Source organism: Siphateles boraxobius, unplaced genomic scaffold (assembly GCF_051911475.1).
Source record: "Siphateles boraxobius isolate OS27281-9 unplaced genomic scaffold, OSU_SipBor_1 65, whole genome shotgun sequence".
Classification (NCBI taxonomy): domain Eukaryota; kingdom Metazoa; phylum Chordata; class Actinopteri; order Cypriniformes; family Leuciscidae; genus Siphateles; species Siphateles boraxobius.
Genome location: NW_027509192.1, coordinates 15,188,020 through 15,211,845, shown reverse-complemented (window position 1 = coordinate 15,211,845; position 23,826 = coordinate 15,188,020). Strand labels below are relative to the sequence as shown.

The following is a 23,826-nucleotide window of genomic DNA, read 5'->3' as shown; positions in this document are numbered from 1 at the left end:
TTGGATCTACCACCAAAGCAGACAAAAAGCTGTTCTGATTGTCTAAAAGACGTAGAACGCTACAGATATATTCTCAGCGCTCTGACAGGACAGAGAAGATTAACCTCTCCATCCTCTGCAGAAGGAGGGAGGGCTGATAATGTCACCACCTGTGCTCTGAACGGTGTTGAGAGAACTTTAGGAACGTAACCATGTCTGGGATTGAGGATGACTATGGAGTCATCTGGACCCAACTCCAAACATGCAGGGCTCACAGAGAGCGCCTGCAGATCTCCCACTCGCTTGATAGATGCCAACACCATAAGGAGAGCGGTCTTCAGCGACAGGGGTTTTAGATCAACCGATTGGAGTGGTTTGAAAGGCGGACCTTTCAGAGCCCCCAGGACCATGGAGAGGTCTCAAGGCGGCACAGACGGAGGTCTGGAAGGGTTCATTCTTCTAGCACCTTTCAGGAATCTTATGACCAGGTCGTTTCTTCCCAGCGACTGGCCAACCGTCAGAACATGATGTGCTGCTATGGCTGCCACATACACTTTGAGCGTGGACGGGGAGCGACTGGCGTCCAGCAGCTCCTGTAAGAATGAGAGAACCACAGATATCTCACATGACTCTGGGTCAGCCTGATTTTTCGAGAACCAGCTGGAAAAACCTGACCATTTTGAAGCATACAGGCGCAGAGTCGACGGGGCCCTGGCTTCAGATATAGTGCTTAAAACCTTCTCAGGAAGGTCCATGGGTACCCGTTGAGGGGCCAAACATGGAGGGCTCATAAATCGGGTCTCGGATGCCACGATGTCCCGTTCGCCTGTGTGAGGAGGTCTTTCCTCAGTGGGACTGGCCATGGGATTCTGTCCGATAACTGAACCAGTTCCGGGAACCACTGTCTGGTTTTCCAGAGAGGGGCCACCAGAAGGACTGGGCACCCTGTCTCTCTGACCCGTTTGATGACTTGTGGAATCATCGAGACGTGGGGAAAGGCATAAAGGGGACGGTTGGGCCAGACATGGGCCAGCGCGTCCCTGTTCTTCGAGTAGAACAATTTGCAGTGGGTGTTGATTCTCTAGGCGAAAAGGTCAATTTCGGCCTCGCCAAACACCTTCCATATCAGACTGACCGTCTGTGGGTTTAGAGACCACTCGCCGAGGGGAGTGTTGCCCCGTGAAAGCATATCCGCGCCCACATTCTGGACGCCCGGGAAATACGCTGCTCTCAGAGAGCTCAGGTTGGTTTGTGCCCATAAGAGGAGGTCTCTCGCCATCACATGAAGGTTTCCCGACCTGATGCCCCCCTGGCGATGTATGTAGGCCACCAGGAGTCAAAAACTGTGCCCAGAAAGATCACGCTCTGGTTGGGGGTTAGTTGGGGTTAGTTAGCTGGGGGCGCACTTGCGCAAGGATATGTTTGATAGTTAACATTTTGAACGGCCGTCTCATGAGAGCTCTGTTCAAATGTCTCAAATCTAGAATGGGTCTGAGACCGCCGTCTTTTTTCGGAATCAGAAAATAGCTGCTGTAAAAACCCATATGTTTTAGCGCGGGGGGACTAATTCTATCGCCCCTTTTGCTAATAGATTCTATACTTCGTTGCGAAGCACGTGACCCACGTTGCTTCTCACCGAAGTCTCGAGAACCGCCTGAAATTTCGGGGGTCTGCGAGCGAATTGGAGCGAGTAACCTCGCTTTATAGTGTTTATGACCCAACTCGTCACATCGGGGATAGCTTGCCAGGCTAGAACCCGTGTGGCTAGGGCTTGACACACAGATTGGGGCTGATCGCCTAATGTATGGGGACCTGATACCCTTGTATTGTGATTTGTGCACACATTGAGTATTGGACTGACTGTACAAGCATTTGCATGTGGGGAAGTCAGTGTTACAACGGGGGAGGTGCCGCCTGATGAAGGGGGACCGTGAACCCATGTGTTGTGTTTGTGAAACATGCTCTTTTTGTGCTTTATTTTGGTCGCCGTGAAAACGGTGTTTGTTTGCAAAGACGCGCTTACTGTTGCGGGCCTGTTTGCAGTAATAAAATCCCCAGCCGCCTGAACTGAACAGGGGGCTGTTGGAAGTTTTGTTGGCTTCTTTGAGGGTGGTCTGGCGAGCGCGGGACCCGTCCCCTTTCTCTTTCCCCTGAGTGCTAGGACGACTTTGGTGGCGCTGTGTGGGGCGCAGCGCTTGGTCTCGGGCCTTGGCGTCGGGGTAGCGGGAAGCACTTGGCTGCTCTTGGCTGGCGCTGGGCATCAGCGGCAGGGCGGAGCTGAGAGGCCTGTTTCGCGGGCTTTGTTGGTCGAGGTGTCGACGGGGCTGGCTTGTGAGCACTCGACACCGAGCTCGAGCGCTTAGGCAGGAAGTGACGCATGGCCTGGGACGCTTTCTGTGCCTCGGTGTATCTCTCCGAGAACCCCTTCACCGCCAGGCCGAAGAGGCCCGGAGCTGGATACTGTGGCGTCGAGGAACTTCGTTCTCTCCGTGTCCTTGAGGGTCCATGTCAGTGAGGGTCAGTGATGGGAATAACGGCATTATAAATAAATGGCATTACTAACGGCGTTATCTTTTTCAGTAACGAGTAATCAAACAAATTACTGTTTTCCCCGTTACAACGCAGTTACCGTTACCTGGAAAATAATTTGGCGTTACTATAATTGAACTCACTGAAGCGCTTTTTATCCGAGTAGGCTCTCTCTCCGCCATAGGACCTGTGTGTGTGTGTGTGTGTGTGTGTGTGTGTGTGTGTGTGTGTGTGTGTGTGTGTGTGTGTGTGTGTGTGTGTGTGTGTGTGTGTGTGTTTATGAGGCGCCGGAGTGGACAAAAGCAAAGCGAATGCCGCGAGGCGCTCAATAATGTGCGAGAGAGACCGAGTATGTCCGAGAGCGCGCTCAGCAGTTGTCCAAGAGAGACCGAGGGTGTCCGAGCATTATATAGTTTGTTTATAAATAAATGACAAATTTCAGCATTAGTATAATCTCTGGCCTATTGGTATCATCTGCAACGTTTTAATTAATTTACATGGTTATACAAATAAAATCTAAAAAATAACCTCCAGGGAACGTTCTGGGAAGCTTATAAAAATAAAACCTAAAAATAACAGGGAACGTTCTGGGAACGTTCTCTTTAGGTTATAAAATAAAACCAGAAAATAACCTGCAGAGAACATTCCCATAAAACATCTTTGTTTGACCGGCTGTAAACACGTGCGGCAAACATGCCTAGAATTTGGCTTAAATAACCTCTGATGATGACGTTATCTGTAGGTTATAAAAATAAACCCAAAATATTATATTTTATTATTATTATTATTATTATTATTATTTTGGTAAATTGTTCAGTATTATATTGAGAGAGCACTTCTTGTTAAACGGTTTACTTTTGTGAGGAAGAAAATACTTAGGCTACAGTATGTCTACTAGTTGTGAAGTTGTGTAACAGTTTTAGCATTTTAATATGCACTACAAAGAGTATGTATATTTTTTATTATTATTTATTAATTTTTGGTACATTTCTTAAGTAGCATAATTTATTTTTAAACTTATTTGTTGGCCAGTTGTGGTCTGTGCGATATCAAGTATAAACCATCTACTATGTTTTATTGTTCTACTATAGTAATGATAATATTTAGAAAAATATATTGAATTTAATAGGTGTCTCCCACAGCAACATTAAAATAGTGTAGATTAGTGTTCAATGTTTTATAATAATAATTTATTCTATTAAGTGTCCATTTCATTCATTTAACATATTTAATACTGGGGGCGTCCAAATTATTTGACATAGGCCTATTTGAACACTTTTTTAAAAAGTAACACAATAGTTACTTTCTCTGGTAATTAGTTACTTTTATAAGGATGTAACTCAGTTACTAACTCAGTTACTATTTGTGAGAAGTAACTAGTAACTATAACTGTGGCAAGGGGGGCGTGGTTTAGCGGAGTCTGTAGCGGAGAGCGAGGGCGGAGCCGAGCGGTGAGTAAGTGGGTCAAGTGCAAAATGACGGACACCTGTTTCTGATTGCAGTGATTGGCGTGGGGAGACCGGATAAAAGCCGGATGTCAGAGAGAGTTCGAGTGAGAGAGAGGGACTGGGATCTCGTGCACACATGGACTGAGTTTTGGATACAGTGTTATTTTGTCTGTGGAACGTGCTATAGGTGATCTATGGTGAAGGCGCTCATGCGCAACTGTGATACCTGTTCCGAGTGTTTAATAAAAGTGTACGAGACCCAGTCACACCGACCCTTGTCTTCTTCCATCCTCAACATATTGAACCTTGAACTTTGTTACACTGGTGCCGAAACCCGGGATGGAAGGAGGAGTCGCCGCTAGACCAACTCCGTCGCCACTTGAGGATATCATCCACGCGCTCGCGGGACTCCACCAAGAGCAACATCGGGCCCTGATGGATGTAAAGGAGGAGCAGGAGCGTCGCTTCGAGATGCTCCTCAGGGCCCAACAAGAGGACCGCGAGCTGTTCCGGAGCTGGATAGACCGGGAGGAACGGGCCAGCTCCTCAACACCAGCATCTGCCTCGGCCGTATCCATTCCCCTTCAGATAATGGGTCCGAATGACGATCCGGAGGCATTCCTCGACTTGTTCGAGAAGGCGGCCGAGGCTGGGGGCTGGCCCATCTCTGACTGGCCAATGCGGCTGATCCCCTAGCTGTCTGGAGAAGCACAGATCGCCGCACAACAACTGCCAGTCCAGAACCTCCTGGTCTATCGGGACCTGAGGCGCGCTATTCTCCAGCGGGTCGGTCGGACCCCTGAGGAGAGTAGACAACGGTTCCGGTCTCTGGAACTCGGGGAATCTGGCCGACCCTTCGTGTTTGCGCAACAGCTCCGGGACGCGTGCCGCAAGTGGCTGATGGCCGAGGATCGCGACGTCGAGGGAATAATCGATCAGTTGGTGCTGGATCAGTTCGTGGCGAGGCTGCCAAAGAGGACTTCGCAGTGGGTCCAGTGCCACCGTCCGACGTCGCTGAACCAGGCCATCCAATTGGCGGAGGACGAGCTGGTGGCGTGCCCAGGGGTCGGTGAAAGCCTGCCATCGTCCTCTCTCTCTTCTTCTTTTTCTTCCCCTTTTTCTTCTCCCACTGTCCCTACTCCCAGGTTCAGAGGGTCGGCTCCACCCAGACCAGCACCACGATGGAGGCCTGGGGTCGCAATGGAGCCACGTTCGGGTCCGAGGCCAGCACCTCGGAGGTTCAACGCCGCGGCCAGCGGCGTTTCGGCTCCGACACACACGCTCTCCCCACGCCAACCCCTTGACCCACTTCCCGCCATTGGAGCGGCGGGAAGGTCTGGGCCGGCCTGTTGGCGTTGCGGGGACCCTGAGCATTTTGTCGATCAGTGTCCAGTGATGGAGGTAGGGACACTGGTCAGGGTTCCCGACACGCCGCAGGCTGCTCCCGGTCAGGGCGGATTATACCAAATACCTGTGAGTATAAAGGGGGGTACGTATCAGGCTTTGGTGGATTCAGGCTGTAACCAAACCTCAATTCATCAAAGCCTGATGCAGTCCGAGGCATTGGATAAGAGCCGCGCGGTTAAGGTGAGGTGTGTGCACGGGGAGGTGATAGAATATCCTTTAATGCCAGTCATTTTCCAATTCAGGGGACAAAAGCATAGTGTGGAGGTGGCAGTTAGTCAGCACCTCCGGCATCCGCTGATTTTGGGGACCAATTGGCCAGGGTTCAAAACTTTATTGGGACATTTGTGTATGGATGCTTCTGGGAAAAAAAGGAAGCGGGGAAGCGGTTGCTCAGGTGGGGGAGGCTGTTCCGGGACCATCTGAGTCTGTTCCGGAGGAACGGAGCGCGATTGAAAGAAGAGAACTTTCAGAGCGTGATGATTTTCCTCTGGAGCAGTCCCGGGACGAAACGCTTAAAAACGCATTTGATCAGGTCCGCGCAATCGACGGGCAGCCTCTTCACCCAGACCGGCCTCTTTCATATCCTTATTTCGCGATTATAAAAGATAAGTTGTATCGGGTGACCCAGGACACCCAGTCAAAGCAAGATACAACGCAATTGTTAGTTCCGAAAAGCCGCCGGGAAATGCTTTTTCAGGCGGCTCATTGTAATCCAATGGCTGGGCATTTAGGGCAGGCGGCTCCCCCAATCGTCTAATGACCCGATTTTTTGGCCGGGCATTCACGAGAATGTGCGCAAGTGGTGCGCCTCTTGTCGTGAATGTCAGCTGATGAATCCACCGGTCAACCCAAAAGCACCTTTGTGTCCTCTTCCTTTGATAGAGGTCCCCTTCGAGAGAATTGGTATGGACCTCATCGGGCCATTAGAGCGATCTGCACGGGGGCATCGCTTTGCTTTAGTCTTAGTGGATTATGCAACGCGGTACCCAGAAGCAGTGCCACTTTGTACTATTTCCGCGAAGAGCGTGGCGAGTGCACTGTTTCAATTAATCTCCCGGGTGGGAATCCCAAAAGAGATTCTCACCGATCAAGGCACGGCGTTTATGTCACGTACGATCCGCGAACTTTACGAATTGTTGGGCATTAAATCGATTCGCACCAGCGTCTATCACCCACAAACAGACGGACTGGTGGAACGTTTTAATCGCACGTTAAAATCCATGATTCGGAAGTTCGTGCAGGAAGACGCCAAAAATTGGGATAGATGGCTAGAACCCCTCTTGTTCGCTGTACGCGAGGTCCCCCAAGCCTCCACGGGGTTTTCCCCCTTCGAGCTTCTCTATGGGCGCCAGCCCCGCGGGGTGCTGGACGTGCTTAGAGAAACTTGGGAGGATGGACCTTTGGATAGCAGAAATGAAATTCAATATGTCATGGACCTGAGAACAAAACTCCACACTTTGGGGCGGCTCTCTCTGGAAAATTTGTTACAGGCTCAGGACAATCAAAGTCGGCTGTACAACAGGGGGACTAGACTGCGAGAATTTGCACAGGGAGATAAAGTACTTGTATTACTCCCCACGTCCAGTTCTAAATTACTCGCAAAGTGGCAAGGACCGTTTGAGGTTACACGGCGAGTTGGGGATCTCAATTATGAGGTTATTCGAACAGACAGGAACGGAGCACGTCAAATTTATCACCTTAATCTATTAAAAAAATGGAATGAGGTGGAGTCAGTGATGCTGGCATCGGTAGTGAGTGCGGAGGAGGATCTTGGTCCAGAGACGAGCTCAAAATCACAATCTCTCGCTCTGGCACTTGGAGGAGACCACCTCTGGCCGATCCAGATCACTGACATACGTAATCTACAAGCAGAATTTGCTGACGTGTTTTCGCCCCTGCCTGGTCGAACAAATATCATTCAGCACCACATTGAGACGGATCCGGGCGTAGTAGTGCGCAGCCGGCCATATCGTTTGCCTGAACATAAAAAGAAAGTGGTTCAGGAGGAATTAGAGGCTATGCTGGACATGGGGGTAATAGAAGGGTCCAACAGTGACTGGGCTAGCCCGATAGTTTTAGTGCCTAAAACCGACGGCTCGATTCGGTTCTGTGTGGATTATCGCAAGGTGAATGCCGTGTCGAAATTCAACGCGTATCCAATGCCTAGGGTTGATGAGCTTCTTGATCGGCTGGGTACTGTTCGTTTTTATTCGACACTGGATTTAACGAAAGGATATTGGCAGATCCCCTTAACTCCAATATCTAAAGAAAAAACAGCTTTCAGAACGCCGTTTGGTTTACACCAATTTGTCACACTTCCTTTCGGTTTGTTCGGGCTCCGGCCACCTTTCAGCGTTTGATGGACAGGATTCTCCGGCCGCATACTGCATATGCCGCTGCCTACTTGGATGACATCATCATCTACAGTAACGACTGGCAGCGCCATATGCAGCATTTGCGGGCCGTCCTCGGAGCGCTGCGAGGGGCCGGACTCACGGCCAACCCAAAGAAGTTTGCGATTGGGCGAGTGGAAGTTAGGTATCTGGGTTTCCACTTGGGTCATGGGCAGGTGCGTCCCCAAATTGATAAAACGGCAGCAGTTGCGACCTGTCCAAGACCAAAAAGGAGGTTAGACAGTTCCTGGGGCTGGCGGGATATTATAGAAGGTTTGTACCTAATTATTCGGACCTCGCTAGCCCGCTGACTGATCTAACTAAAAAGGAGGCACCAGATACCGTCCAGTGGACGGAGCAGTGTCAGCAGGCCTTTACCCAGATAAAGGCTGCTCTATGTGGCGGACCGCTCTTACAGGCTCCTAACTTTTCTCTCCCTTTTATTCTACAGACAGACGCGTCTGACAGAGGGTTGGGCGCAGTCCTGTCCCAGGAGATGGAGGGTGAGGAGCGGCCGGTGCTGTACATTAGTCGGAAGCTCTCCAAGAGAGAGACTAAGTACAGCACCATTGAGAAGGAGTCTCTTGCCATCAGATGGGCCGTTCTCACCCTCCGCTATTATCTCTTGGGACGGGAGTTCACCCTCTGTTCGGACCATGCTCCCCTGCAGTGGCTCCACCGCATGAAAGATACCAACGTGCGGATCACCCGGTGGTATCTAGCCTTACAACCTTTTAAATTTCAGGTGATCCACAGGCCGGGTGCACAGATGGCTGTGGCTGACTTCCTCTCAAGGAGGAGGGGGGGGAGGCTGCAGACCGGATGGCTCCCCGGCCTGAGTCGGGCGGTGGGGGTATGTGGCAAGGGGGGCGTGGTTTAGCGGAGTCTGTAGCGGAGAGCGAGGGCGGAGCCGAGCGGTGAGTAAGTGGGTCAAGTGCATTATGACGAACACCTGTTTATGATTGCAGTGATTGGCGTGGGGAGACCGGATAAGAGCCGGATGTCAGAGAGAGTTCGAGTGAGAGAGAGGGACTGGGATCTCGTGCACACATGGACTGAGTTTTGGATACAGTGTTATTTTGTTTGTGGAACGTGCTATAGGTGATCTATGGTGAACGCGCTCATGCGCAACTGTGATTCCTGTTCCGAGTGTTTAATAAAAGTGTACGAGACCCAGTCACACCGACCCTTGTCTTCTTCCATCCTCAACATATTGAACCTTGAACTTTGTTACAATAACTAATTACTTTTTTAAGGAACATGCCCAACACTGGTGAGGGTAAGCCAGAGGTGGCGCTCGAGCATGACCAAACTCGTCATATTCCTCCCGATAGCCTGCGCTGTGGCCTTGGTAGCCCTCAAGGCCAGGTCCGTGGCGCTTCGAAGGTCCCGAAAGGCCTCTGGGTCATAGACCGGAGGAGTTTGGCCTGGTAAACCTGCAGCACGGCCATCGTGTGCAGGGCCGATGCAGCGTGACCGGAGGTGGAATACGCGCGTCCAGCGAGGGCTGAACTGCTACGGGATGGCTCGTTGGGATGAACAGCTCTAGTTCGCCAGCTAGCAGCTGTGTTCGTGCAGAGATGAGCGGCCAACTCCTCTTCGAGGGGAGGCAACGACTTTTTTAAACTTGTCATCAATGGAATGCCTCCATAGAGACTGGTGTGTATGTTCAATAATGAACTGTGTGTGTGTGTGTGTGTGTGTGTGTGTGTGTGTGTGTGTGTGTGTGTGTGTGTGTGTGTGTGTGTGTGTGCGTGTGTGTGCGTGCTGTGAACAGGTGAAGGGAGGCCCTTATACTGCATGCATTTGCAAAAGTTCAAATTGGGCAAAAGTCTGTCAGTCATTTGTGCACGATGGGGACGCAGAATGATGCCACCATGGCTGAAAACTCGCTCCACTGTAGCACTAGAAGCATGCACTGCCAAGACTCGGATGGCTACTTGAAAGAGTGAAGGAAGAGTCTTACTGTTCAGTGCCCAGAACAAAAGGGCATTCTGTCCTTCTGCCATGTCAATGTAGTGACTTAGCTGTACTGCTGGTGGGGTCCCAACATCCCTTTTATGCCTCTTATGGTATGCAGCAAACAGCCCTTCTCCTTCCATGTCCTCCAGTTCTTCTTCAGCAGGCACCGGCACAGGCACAGGTTGCTCCGTCTCTGCAGCATCTTGCAGGATCAATTCTAAAAAAAAATGTGTCGCAACAGCAGAAACAAAAGAGCCCTTATTACCATTACTGATGTTGATGATACTGTGCAAGACTGAAAATTGTTAAAGTCAGATTAATATCACATTAGATCCTAGATCAGATTAAGATCAAATTATTTTACGTTGCATTTAAGTTGCATTGCAAGTCAATAATATTTACCTTTAACTCATTGTGCCACCTCTGCCTTGATGTCATGGTTGACCAGCACATGGGGCTCAATCCACAGCAGACAAAAGGCTGGATCCAAGGCAGCTGCTTTCAAGTAGACTGTGTCTGAAAAGGGGGCAGTGATCCCTTCTTGAGACTGGGCCATTTTCACATTAATGAAGATCCCAAGAAATCTTTTTTTCAGGGTTGCCTGCAGACCTCTGACCAGGCCGCTCAGGAAACAAACTTGAGGCTTCAGCTTCTCAAGATGGTGATTGAGGGACAAGACGGATGGAACAACTGCACTGATTGTAATAACTTTCTCCCCCTGTGTCAAATCAGTTGCTTCTCCGAACGGTTTCAAGAAATCCTTTAGCAGATTCCACTCTCGTGGTGTGAATGACAGTTCTTTATGCCAGGCCTTCTCAAGAACTGCGCAGAGCTTTTGCTGATCCCAATGAAGGACTGCTTTCACCTGCCGCAGTGTGGAATTCCACCTCGTGCTAACTGTAGCAGGGAGGATGCCTCTGTGCTCCTCAAATTCATCATTGAAGATGTCTTTAAACGTTGTGCTTGTGTGGAGCAGGGGCTAAGTTTTGATAACGTGGAGAGAGAAGGACATGCCGCTTTTGTTTCTTTCAAACCGTCTCCCACAACCAGCTGCAATGTGTGTGCAAAACACTGCAGGCGCTGTTTCTTTGCCATAGCAGCATCAATGGTTTGCTGGTCTTCTAGGGTTAAGTCATGCCATAGTTCTCCAGCATCATCATCTTCCTCCTGTTCGCTGGGGAAGCAGACCGTAAATGCCTTGCGCATGTTAGCAGCATTGTCACTAATGATATAGTCCAATTTAGCTTTGATGTTGTATTCATCACATATTGCCTCAAATTGGTCACAGATGCGCTCCGCTGTGTGAGAGCCTTTGAAGCGGTTGCAGGCCAAGAGATTAGTCTTTAGCTGTACCCTCTCTGCATCTCTCTCCATCCAGTGCACAGTGACACCAAGGAATCCCCTCATCTTTCGATCAGACCAAATGCCCACAGTGACTGAAACATGGTCAGTGTTGCTCAATTGAGTTTTTAACTTTGAACGTCCCTCCTCAGCAAGGATCTCTGTTTTTGTGGTCAGCGTTCGGCGACAGACTGGGGTATACTTGCTGTCCAGCACAGCCAGAAAGTGACGAAAGCTGTTATTTTCCACAATAGACAGAGGAAAATTGCAATCAATTTGGCCTTCTGCTGTGGGTGGCTCACGCTGGAACGCCCTACACGAGTGTCCAGGAATTGTGATATTGAACGCTGTTGTGGTTCATCTACGATGCTTTTGTTCATCTGGTATTCTTCATACCTGTAACAGAGAAGAATATGAAACAGATGTCAGAAAATACCTTATAGCTACACATGTTGTATTTGAAACTACTCTTTACTCATATCAATGTTGTTGTGTTAATATTCATTGTCTGTTGTACACTACGGTATACGATAATACATTTCAGTTTTCGTGTATGCAATATTAAGAATATTTTCACTGCTTCAGAAGTCATAAGAAAGCCCTTTCCCTCAAGAAACTGAAGTCATATGCTTTATAGCAGTGGTTTTCGGGGTGGGGACGGGGACCCCTGGGTGCCGCGAGGGGGTGCTAGGGGGGCCATGGCAAGTTGGCATGAAAAGTATAGCAAAACAAAATAATTTGATAAATTAAATAACTAAAATAAACCAAATTAAACCAAAATAAGCTAAACAATATTACCATTAGTTAAGAACTGCACTATAATAATCTATTGCATCTCTGAACATTACTACTATAATCGTTATTATTTTATTTATACTGTATATATCCCAGTGGTGCGCTGCCTCACAGACCTAGTCTACGGTAGCACTCTATGTCCATGCATGCGCTGCCTGCTGTTCGGGCATGATATGAAAAGGGAAGGCTAATGGTGGATCTACTGTGACTGTGTTATCATTTTCCTCTTTAGAATGTATATGTCTTACTATGTTTCCGGTTGTACTTGGATGGGTTTAGGGATGCACCAACTCCATCGAGTTGTGAAAGGGGGTGCACAGAAAAAATAGTCTGGCACGGCCCATGTCAGGGGGGCCTTGGCTGGAATCTACTGGTATATGGGGGGCCTTGTCATGGTAAAGTTTGGGAACCCCTGCTTTATAGTTCACTCTCTCCTGCACACCAGATTCCATGGTGCCTTGCTGCATCACACAGAAATGGCAGGTCAACTACTGCTGCCTCATTCATTGTTTAATTGTGATATTTTATGTCTTCAGCGACAGTTCAACTTAGTTGTGATGATTAACCAAAATTACATAAACGACCTCAATGAGGCAGCACACCAGCAACTCTGAAACTGAATAATTGAAAGAGTAAAACTGGAAGGCCTTTTTTTATCACATGTGTGTTGGGAGACTGAGATATACATTTGTGTTTATCCGTCTAGCAGCAAGGTAGAAATGGTACTTTAAAACGGATGTTGACATGATGTTGGTGAGGTTTTCCATCTGAGTGTGCTACACTCATGTACCTCATATAATCCGGGTTCAAAAATCCCTATTTTTGTAAGCACGAACCAGCGGAGACGTGCGTTTACTGTCTCATTGATACAGTAAATATGCAGCAGCTAGCTAGTAAGTTACGGTACATCCGATAAGGTGCTTAGCATTCATTAAAAACTTACCTTTCTTTGTGCAACTTCAGGTGTCGAACAAAGTTGGACGTTGTGGTAGCTCCGTCTGTAATCTTCGACCCGCATGTTTTGCAAATTGCAACTCGTTTTTTGTCGACTACCTTGTCATTTTTATAGCCAAACGAAACTATCTTTGGTATCATTTTGCCAACTGGCGCGTTGTTGCTTGTTGCGCTTCATTGGTTGTCTTGCAATGTGCCTGCTTAGATACTGTCGAATCAAAACAACGTGGGACTACAGTGATTGGATGTCGTGCAGGCAGCGCGCATGCTCTCTGCATGCATACAGGTGGTGCACATTTTTTATCATAGATGCAGATAAACTGAGAGCGGCGTGGCCATGTGAACATTTTTTCCCCAGTTTTCATGAGAAGTAGCAAGTCTTCTTGAGTCAAAATGTGCAAGTCCAAGTGAAGTCACGAGTCATTGATGTTAAAGTCCAAGTCGAGTTGCAAGTCTTTGTACATTTTGTCGAGTCGAGTCTGAAGTCATCAAATTCATGACTCGAGTCTGACTCGAGTCCAAGTCACATGACTCGAGTCCTCACCTCTGCGTAGCTCGCTCAGGCTGAAGGCTTGTTCAATGGCGAACGCTCAATAAATGGTCAGAGACGTGAAGTTTGTCGCTGAAGGAGTAAAATCTGCTATAATGGCGAATTCGGGGACTATTATAGACTGGGGTTACGCCCCCTTGGCGGGCTCTGACATGTATGACGCAGAGTGATCTCATTGGTCGCACGTCAGAGGCGCCTGCGCCATTGGATGTGCAGTTGCCGCAGCGCAGCCTATGAGCGAGCCAGACGCTCATGTTCTAGCTGTGCAGCTGCAAATGCGTTTTACATAAATGCTTCAGTAAATCGAGGAAAAGGAGTTTCCCCACTGCGTATAGCTACGCAATACGAAGTGACCGTTCGGAAGAGAACTGTATTTCTGTCAGGTCCATTTAAGTCAAGAACACTGCAAGACAATAGAAATGATTAGGAAATTTGTATTGAATAAATTGCAATTCAGTTGATAATTGAAATTTGGCGGTATGGCTCTGTTCAGGGAGTCCTCTTAGCTTTCATGAGCACCATGAAATAGCTGAGAGTCAGAGGACAGCAGCAGCATTAGGGAACGCTCACAGTTTAGCACTGGGAGAGCAGAACTATTCCCCCATATGAACAGAGCAGCAACAATGACAGAATAGCAAATGCCACCTTATACACGACAAGGAGGAGCTGGGGAGGTGGTGGGTTGCAGAGAGCGAGCAGCTCATTTATTTGAGCGTAATCATTAGCAGCGAGGGGAGATAAACAGTTGATGCGCTGATGCAGCTCAGCTGAGCAGATCGCTGATGAGAACGTGTTGTCCAATAGCGTTAGCAGCATCTTGACTACTTGGCCTGCCAGAACTGACGCTGACGCTCAATTTATCGTGCACTTTCGACTTCACAACTTTGCAGAACACACTGCATGAAATGGAATATTCGAAAAACCATAGGGGCACTTTAAAATTTAAAACATGATTTGCCCAGAAACTTAGCCTACCATTTAAAATAATCCATTTAAATTACAATCTAGAGCGCTTATCTGGCCAAAAAACAACAACATTTGGGTAAAAAAAATCACATGGTGGCCTTTTGCCGAACACGCTCTACTTTTCATCACGTGAACAGATCGGAAAGGCATTTATTTAATTTCAATAAAAATGGAAATAAAGTGTCTATCGTGTGTTTAATTATAAAGTGTTTATGGGTTGAGTTAGGGCTAGGTGTAGGGAGAGCTTTATTGTTCCAATAAGGCTTTTTTAATTATAAATATAATAGTTTACACTCTATGTTATTATTGCATACCGTTTAATGTACAACAACAATGAGGTGCAAATAGTAGCCACTTCTGCCATTATTTATAAGAATAAATAGCATAGATATACACTTAGTGCAAATAGCCGCTGACAATAGTTAAACATTAAAAAACGCATCTCGAGACTCTTGCATTTTGCGTTCGGTTCATTCCACACCGTAGCCCGCGTCTTTTTATATAAACGCCCGTTTACCTGTTCAAAGAGACGCTCAGGTGAACCGGATCACGTGACCCTGTATTCCCCACTGTGATTCTAGGCGACAGACTCCGTGTAACCGCTGCGCACCTTCCGCGTTTATATGACACGCACTGCTGGCAACATCTACAGTCTCTGTTTCACGGTTAAAGTGCGTAGTCAACTTCATGACAAACTATTTTACAAGTCCACTCTTTCATGAAAGGATTTATCAGAGGACTGCGATGTGGCGTTGTCATTTGATTCTGTATCTGACATGTCTCGCGTTTACTCAGTCTGCGGGTAAGACTTCATTTAAATCTATCTATCTATCTATCTATCTATCTATCTATCTATCTATCTATCTATCTATCTATCTATCTATCTATCTATCTATCTATCTATCTATCTATCTATCTATCTATCTATCTATCTATCTAATCCTGAAGTACAAAAATGTAAAAAAAATAAAAAAGATTATAAAAAAAAATTGACCTGCAAATATAGCAAATTATCAATTAGCCTACGTGTAAATGTAGGCTATTACATTTAAAACACATGACAACTTGCCCTGACATGAAAATACTCTTCAACCTTTATATCACTGTTGTGTTATGGTTTTCATTTGTTTATACAACAAAAATATGATGATGTCCTAATGACCCCTTACGTTTTAGTTATTTTTCCGGTTTATAATTTTCATGCTGTACAATTATTCAGCACCTTGTTCGTGTACAAGAATAAAAAAACGTAAAGTCAACCTGTAAAGTGGACTTTGCACCTTTAACACAGCTGCTCCTGTTTAATGATTGAATGAAGTTACTGGCTGCAGTGCAGAACAATAATCTCACTTAAATATTACACAGATCTTAATACTGGCTCCATAGTGACCAATCAATATTGACAGATCAATTATTATATCCAAAGGCATTAGTACTCAACCTGAAAGTAATGAATAATGAACTTGTTATAAAAGGTCATTTAGATTGTAAAGTCCTATCGAGTGCATTTATACAGCATAATGCTTTTGTCAAACCTGTTGTCAATTTGATACACAAATCACTCTTCCGCCTATGTGAGCATACAGCATGTTGAGTTATTGTGTGTGTGTATGTAAAGCATCTCATATGACCATCCTATAATTCACCTACACAGGTAAAAGTGGCCATAAAAAGAGCAATCCAGTGTAAATGTGTTCTGTAACAAGAGAATGTTCTGGAACAGTCAATATTTGCTCTCATAACATTGTTGTTTTTCCCCCTCTGCCACTATTATCCTTCCTAACTTTGAATCATTAGTATTTACATTTATTAGTTTACGTAACATTTTTCTCTCTCTAAAGCTATACTTACAGTATATTATATTTATCACTATGTGAATTGCCTGGGAATTGAATCTTTGACATTTATAGCACCGAGCTCTACCAGTTGAGTTACAGGAACTAGTTATTCCTACCAGATTTGAATATACCCAAATCTAGTTCTACACACTTTTCATGCGTGTATACTTTATAGCTGCATATCATATATGAACTGTTGAATGTAACAAATTTCCAATGGATAAACAGCTGATTTAATACATAATTAGATTGTTTAACAGAGCAATTGGCACTAAGGCCTAAAACTTAAGTTCACAAGTACGCAAATGCTGGGTTTGCACATTGCAAGAGCCGGTCCCATTCTACATACAATCTACTAAACCTAGTGTACTAAATAGGGATGTTAAACAATGTTAAAATTGTGTCCGACTGATATAAGTCGTTATTACTTTAATCTTATAACCAATAAATGGGCGATATTCAAATTCTATATTTTTGTCTAAATAAATACAAAATAAAACACTAAAAACTACTTGCCCTCAAGTTGTTCTAAACCTGTACGAGTTTCTTTATTCTGTTGAACACAAAAGAAGATATTTTAAAGATTGATGGTAACCAGACAGTTGACGGTAGCCATTGACTTACATAGTAGGGAAAAAAAACTATGGTTTTTCCATCACGTCACATAGAAACAAATTAACAACTGTCTTATACCTCGAGTCCTGAGATTATGTGTTCAGTGGACTTCAGATAAAGTGTTTGCTAAAGGTCAAACCAAATGACCTGACACAACTATCTTGCTTCTGACCACCACAGCATGTCCAAAGTTTGTTGGTTGAAGGATTTATGGACCTTCTCCCAAACTCTGCCCACGTTGGAGTTTTCCAACCATTTCCCCGAAAATCTACAGTACATGTACAATATTTATGTTGGCAGTGATTTCTATTAAACATCAGTGTCCTTAATGGACCCATCACCAACTGAGCTTTCAAATTAATCTTCATAATGAAGCCCCATCAAATTAAATTTTAATGAACCCATTTCCATTTTTTATAAAATACCATGTTCATGTAGGCAGATGAAGAACATTTTGCTCCAACATGTGAATATGAAGCAGTGCTGATGAGAAACAGCCTCACCTGTGCATCAGAATAGAGTTTCACTCATCTCTCTTGAGATTAGATATCCTCCACAAGACTCAAGCAAGGTTACGCTAATAAAGAAGTCATTTTTTTTAGCTGAGCGCCTTTCAGATGTGCTCATTCCATAAAGCTCTAACTGGATTAAGAATCTAGCAGTTTAGTTGAGAAACAACTTATAAAAAGTCACATTTTATAATGCCCGTTCACACCAAGGACAATGACTATTACCGAGAATGATAAAGATATAGTTGTGTTTTTTTTTTTTTTTCATTTAAAATAATAGCACAGTTCACACCGCAACTATAACGCTAATAGCGCAGAGGAATTATATCGTTGGAATCTCTTTCACAACTTTTTTTTCTAGCTTATGAACAATAAAAACATTGACAGCCAATCAGATCCATTCTGCAGTGCGAGCATTTAAAATGGCAGATGACAAAACTGCAGAGCATGTGTGCAATAAATAAAAAGATTGATATCATGCGTTGGGCTGGACGCAAATATTGTTATCCTTATAGATATCTTTATAGTTATTGTTCTTGGTATGAACAGGCATATTTCTCATTTTTCTGTCTCAAAACAAAGATCCGCTTTGTAGCAGCGTTCCAGAGTTCAAGCATGATCAAACTCAGACAGTTTCTGGGACGCTTGGCCACAGCGTCGTCCTTCAATGCAAAGCCACCATGGGTTTGAACCGCACAGATTCAGACTGTAAAGACTATCTGGAGTGGATGAAAGACAGCACACTGCTTACCAACCTCACCATCTACCCTCAAAATATACTAAACTGGTGGGTATATACAATGCAATATAATGCCCAACACTGGGTAAATGTAGTGTATCAGTTATTACAAATGAAAATATTGTAATGTGGCCCATTAGACTGAAAATACATCAAAGAGATTTAGATAGGCCTACTTTATAATGAAATTCATCTCTATGACTGTGTTCTTAATGCTAGCGTACTGCATACTGTGTAGTATACACTATATACTCTACTTTGGTGCATTACATTTTTTTTCAAATATTGTGAAAGTTTAAGAATATGTGAACTTTGCTACTTTGTTGTTGCATAACCTCTACGTCATGCTTATTTCAACATATACTTTCTGAATTTTATTTTTTTAAATATAATTTGATTTTTAACCAAATTGTCTGTAAAAGCGTCTACTTTTCATATTTCAATTAAATAATCAGTTAGAAAGTAGATGTCAAACATTTAGGATAGGCTGAGGTGTTTTACAGTTCATTTAAAGGGTTACTTGACCCAAAAATGAAAATTATCCCATAATTTACTCACCCTTAAGCCATCCTAGTTGTGTATGACTTTCTTCATTCAGCCAAACAATCTGAGTTACAAAATCTGAGTTACACTAAAAATATCCTTCCTCTTCCACGCTTTATAATGGTAGTGAATAGTAACTGAGATTTTGAAGCGCAAAAAAACACATCTATCCATTATAAAAGTAATCCATACGGCTCCAGAGGGTTAATAAAGGCCTTCTGAAGTGGAGCGATGCGTTTTTGTTTAAAAATATTGATAATTATCACTTTATAAACTATAATCACTAGCTTCCGGTAACGTCCCTCCGTGTGTTCACGAGAGAGTAGATTTCCAGCGTATATATATATGTATATATATATATATATATATATATATATATATATATATACTGTATATATATTTCAATCATAACAAATATCTCATGAAGGAGTAATTTTAGCATGGTAATGAATATGCCAATGTTAATGCATTTGGTCTTGGCGTATTACTAGATCTGCTATGCTGCTGCTGCATGAATAGACATACATAAATCCTGTAGCAGATCTAAGCAGGTGGAGCTGGGGGAGGTGGAGGGGTTCAGAGGAAATCTGACAGTGCGCTGCCGGACTAACCCACAGAAAACACTGAACCAGACTATTTAAATGTTGAGCAAGCAATCTCATTGGCTGTAGGACCATCAGAGGCTTCAGCTTTTACCATGTACGTAGTAATGTTGTGATTGCTTGCAGATTGCATGTAAAAGACCTATCAGCTTGTGCCATCTAGAGTTTCATGACTATCCAAACATTGGCAGGGTCACGTATGAGGGTCACATCATTGAGAGCAGTGATCTAACACTGACCCTGAGAGATCTGGCTGATTTTGGTGTGTATTTCTGCGTGGTGAGGAACAGCACAGCGCAATTCAACGTAAAAGAATACAGTAAGTAACAAATGCCTTATTTTAGTCTTTTAATATTACCTCCATTATTATCCACCGTGTAAGAATTTACAAATGCCATAAACATTATAATATAAAGTGTAAAATATGTTCAGATTCTTCTCTGCAATTCTGTGTATATGGTCGATAATCATTTTTTTCCTAATTTCTTATCCCAGAATCCCCAAGTCACAGCGGAGCAGTGGTTGCGTCAGTGGTCCTGTTGGTTGTACTTGCTCTTGCAGCGGTGGTCTATACCAAGTGCCGACTCAACTTTAAACTGTGGTATAAGAACATTTACGGAGAGTATGAGCTTAATGGTAAGTCTGCATTCTGGTCATTAAAGCCCTTTATAATATTTCATACCATTGCATTTTCATTTCATAGAGATGTTTTTGCTGTTTCTCAGATGGTAAAATGTATGACGCCTACATCTCATATGTCAACAATGAGAATGACAGGAAGTTTGTCAATTTTATCCTGAAGCCTCATTTGGAGAACAAGTACAGTCATAAACTTCTACTCAACGACACAAACATCCTTCCTGGAGCCGGTAAATCTGACAACTATATTCAGATTTATATGGGCATAGGGTTAAATCATTACTCCAGTCAGTGTAATGAGTATTGTAGCCAATCACAGACATGTTGAGCTCATGAATGCAGTGATTTCGTGATTGTAACTCGATATCTGCACTCTAATGAATGCTTTCATCATAACTAATAGTGCAAACATGATATAAATAAGAGAATCATTGATTATAATTGGGAGTATTGGCGAGAGTCCAGAACTCAGTCACTGACAAACTCACACTGTTTGATTGACAGCTCCAGCTAATGTAAAGGGATTGGTCTTTTACCGCTTTCTATATATAATTTAATCATAGTTTAAATAACAAAAGAAACTGGTTTGATTTATTGACACATAGACAAAGCACGGATCATAACAGGCATTAGAATTAACACAGTTGCTTACATGTTGTCGCATCACTGTCGAGTCCATATAGTAAAAGTCTGTTTGCAAAGCCTGCACCGAAATTGCGACTGATTTACCAAAAAATCCACAGTGAAATGTACCGAATACAAATAAATAATGCTCATTGACACTCACACTGTTTCACACTGTTGAAATAAATAACCACATATTTGGACTAACAAGGAACTTTTCAGTCCAAAAACTTACAGAATATTCTTATATTATGATAACATCTTCAAAAAATTGACTCATGACCCCTTTAAATAATTTATGGATTTGGCAGACACTGTATTGTATTGTGTCTTATTTCCTCAGAGCCGTCTGCAGAGCTGCTGATGAACATTAGTCGCTGTCGGCGGCTGATTGTGGTGCTTTCTCAGTCGTACCTGGAGCAGGAGTGGTGCACCACCAACTTTAGGTGTCATGTTACTTGTTTTGGCCTATGCGTTTAGTTGGAGTTAGTTTCCTGTTTCCTGTTTTGTAGTCATTACTCCCCGGTTATTTGCATATGTGTCTTGTTAATCTAGTTTTCCCTGTGTATATAAGCCCTAAGCTGCGTCCTAAAATTCAGTTTTAATGTTCAGACAGGGTCTGTGGCATCTGATGGAACTGTCGAGGAAGCCCATTTTCATCACATTTCAGTCACAGCAGAAGCAAATAAGCCAAGACATCAGTCAACAGCTGAGACAACACCAACCTCGAATCACAACAATCACCTGGGGCGCACACTCCATGGTGAGACCCTCACACTGCTCAATCAATCTCTGAGATTTAAGGTAATAAGAAACCTAATCATACTCTTTCCCTTCTCAAAAGACCCCTTCTTCAGGGTTTTGGAAGGAGCTTGCGTTGGCAATGCCTCGTAAGGTGACGTTTCACAGGGAATCGGGCGATCCGCAGACTTTGTTGCAAGGCGATAAAGATCCGATGCTCACGCAGCATCCTGATTACCTGGACTGCAGACCGGACCCAGATCCCGCAGGAGACCTGGGTACGAAACGTGCTTCTTGAACCAAAAGAGTTTATCTTCTTTGAGTGTCATTCTAACAAGGATTAGTGCTGGATTAGGCTTCCTTTAAAGGCGTAGTTCAGCCAAAATGTCAAATTCTGTCACTATTTATTAATTTACTCCAGACCTGTGACTTTTTTATTCCGTGGAACACAAAATAAGATATTTTGAAGAATGTTTGAAGAACGTTTCATTAACTTATTTTTGATTGAACTATACCTTTAAGACAAGCTTTACTTTGCCATACAGTTTTTAACCCTATAAAGAAAGCCTACTGTATCATATTTGATGCAAATTTCTAAGGCCTAATTATCAACAAATTTGTTTTACACAATCTACTAGATGTCTTCTGTCGTCTGATTGATAGTTTATACCGTTTTTTTTCTAACATTCTAAAAATGTCAACCTTCAGTGTATGCCTTAATGTCAACCTTCAGTGTAAACCTTAATGATTTTTATGAAGTAAATCAGGCTTTTGAGGAACTTTTATTTGTTCATCTCTCAATCATTATTGTATTGCATTGCATTATATGTTAAAACTACAGAGCCTTGATCATAAAACTAAGCCTTTAAGGGGTTAGTTCACTCAAAAATAAAAATTATCCCATAATAAACCCTCAAGCCATCATAGGATTATATAATTTTCTTCATTCAGCCAAACACAATCTGAGTTATAATAAAAAATCCAAGCTTTATAATGGGAGTGAATAGTAACTTAGATTTTGAACACAAAAAAGCGCATCTATCCATTATTAAAGTAATCCATACTGCTCCAGAGGGTTAATAAAGGCCTTCTGAAGTGAAGCGATGCGTTTTTGTAAGAATAATAACCATATTTATAACTTTATAAATTATTATCACTGGCTTTTTCTTACTACCATTTCATGTGTCAGGCTTTACAGGGTTCACATTGTAAAGGGTTACAACATTTTATTGATACGATGTGTTTACCTCACAGGTTTGCGTTCGCCCATCTACAAGACCCTTCCCTCCAAAGCTCCGGTGCTTCCTGCAGGTCCAGGTGAGACGGATGAACCCAAACCCCCAGAGATAGATGTATCTGACCTCGGCTCGAGGAACTATGCCGCCCGCACAGACTTTTACTGCCTGGTCTCCGAGGACGACATATGAGACACACACTCCTTTTTGCACTTTTAAGTCAGTTTCCCCTTCAAAAACGATTTCATGTTACTGTGTTTTTAGTTTTTTTTATCTACACCTGTACAGTTTTGCATGCACACTTCTTAATGTTTTTATGCAAACGGTTTTATTAACATTACTTGTATAGTCATAGGGATGTTGGTTGTGTATATATTTCAATAAAGTTATGGGGTTCATGTTTTATTTGGTTTTGACTTCATTATAACACATGAGTTGAATGACTTCTAGAGGCTTATGAGATTTTACTTTGTTAAAGAAGTTACCTGTGTGATTATTGAAATGTTCCTTCATGTATTCTCTAATGTCTGTATTTGATATCTGAATGCAGTAACAGTGCTTGCTCATTTGGCCCGGCTTCCAGAAATGAAATGTGGAAATATGTTTTGTTTGAGAAAGGTCTTCATTTGAGGGACCATTTCTCCGTTAAAGTTTTACTTTACTGTGTTATATTAACGTGTACTCTCCTTGAGAGAAATAACTTATTATCTTGAAGTTTTGAGTGGACTCTCCTGTTTATAGTTAGAGCCTGGCCAAATCCAACCTTGGAAAAGATGTGTGTCGGTGTGTGTGTTAGTCTTTCTGGTAACAGGTTAATGAACCACTGGCATTATTGGAGATTGACTGAGTTGTTGTTCTGGACATGCTGGCACCCAGCAATCCAAATATACCCTGGAAGGGTCTAACTTCAGGGTCCGAGTGTTCAGTTGCCTAATCGATGGAGATATGCTTCAGTCTATCTGTATATGTGTGAGAAATTACTATGTTTATCTATTTCTTAGCCAATGAGAATCATTGAACCTGAAGCAAGGACATAGCTTAGACCTTGGTGTAGGGTATAACTGCTGTGATCTTTGTAACTGTAAGTGGGGCAGCCTTCCAAATCCATGTGAGTATTGAAGCTGACTTCTAATGATGAAACTGCAAACTATCTTCAGTCAAACTTTTCTTCAATTTGCTATAATTCTGACTCTGGGTCTTCATTCATCATATCTGGTTCTGGGTCTATTTTTATTTTTTAAAATATTTTATTTAAAGCTTTTTCACATTGTTACAGAACAACCCCCCAACCCATGCCAGCATATAAGTAACAAGAACGTAAAGTAAATAAATAATAATAATAATAAATAAATAATTAAATAAACAATAATGATAAATGCCTATATATACATATGTATAAGTACATATACACACATAA

At 43.6% G+C, this 23,826-nt stretch overlaps 1 protein-coding gene across 1 annotated transcript; it reads left to right on the top strand.

The window, feature by feature from the left end:
- Window positions 1–14,887: 14,887 nt before the first annotated feature.
- sigirr (single immunoglobulin and toll-interleukin 1 receptor (TIR) domain) lies at window positions 14,888–22,814 on the top strand. Its single transcript, XM_077211251.1, has 9 exons — window positions 14,888–15,126; window positions 17,869–18,073; window positions 19,362–19,489; window positions 19,666–19,806; window positions 19,896–20,039; window positions 20,777–20,879; window positions 21,046–21,196; window positions 21,278–21,452; window positions 22,429–22,814. Exons 1-9 carry the CDS (start codon window positions 15,012–15,014, stop codon window positions 22,599–22,601), a joined length of 1,335 nt encoding a protein of 444 aa, XP_077067366.1. The 5' UTR covers window positions 14,888–15,011; the 3' UTR covers window positions 22,602–22,814.
- Window positions 22,815–23,826: the final 1,012 nt, after the last annotated feature.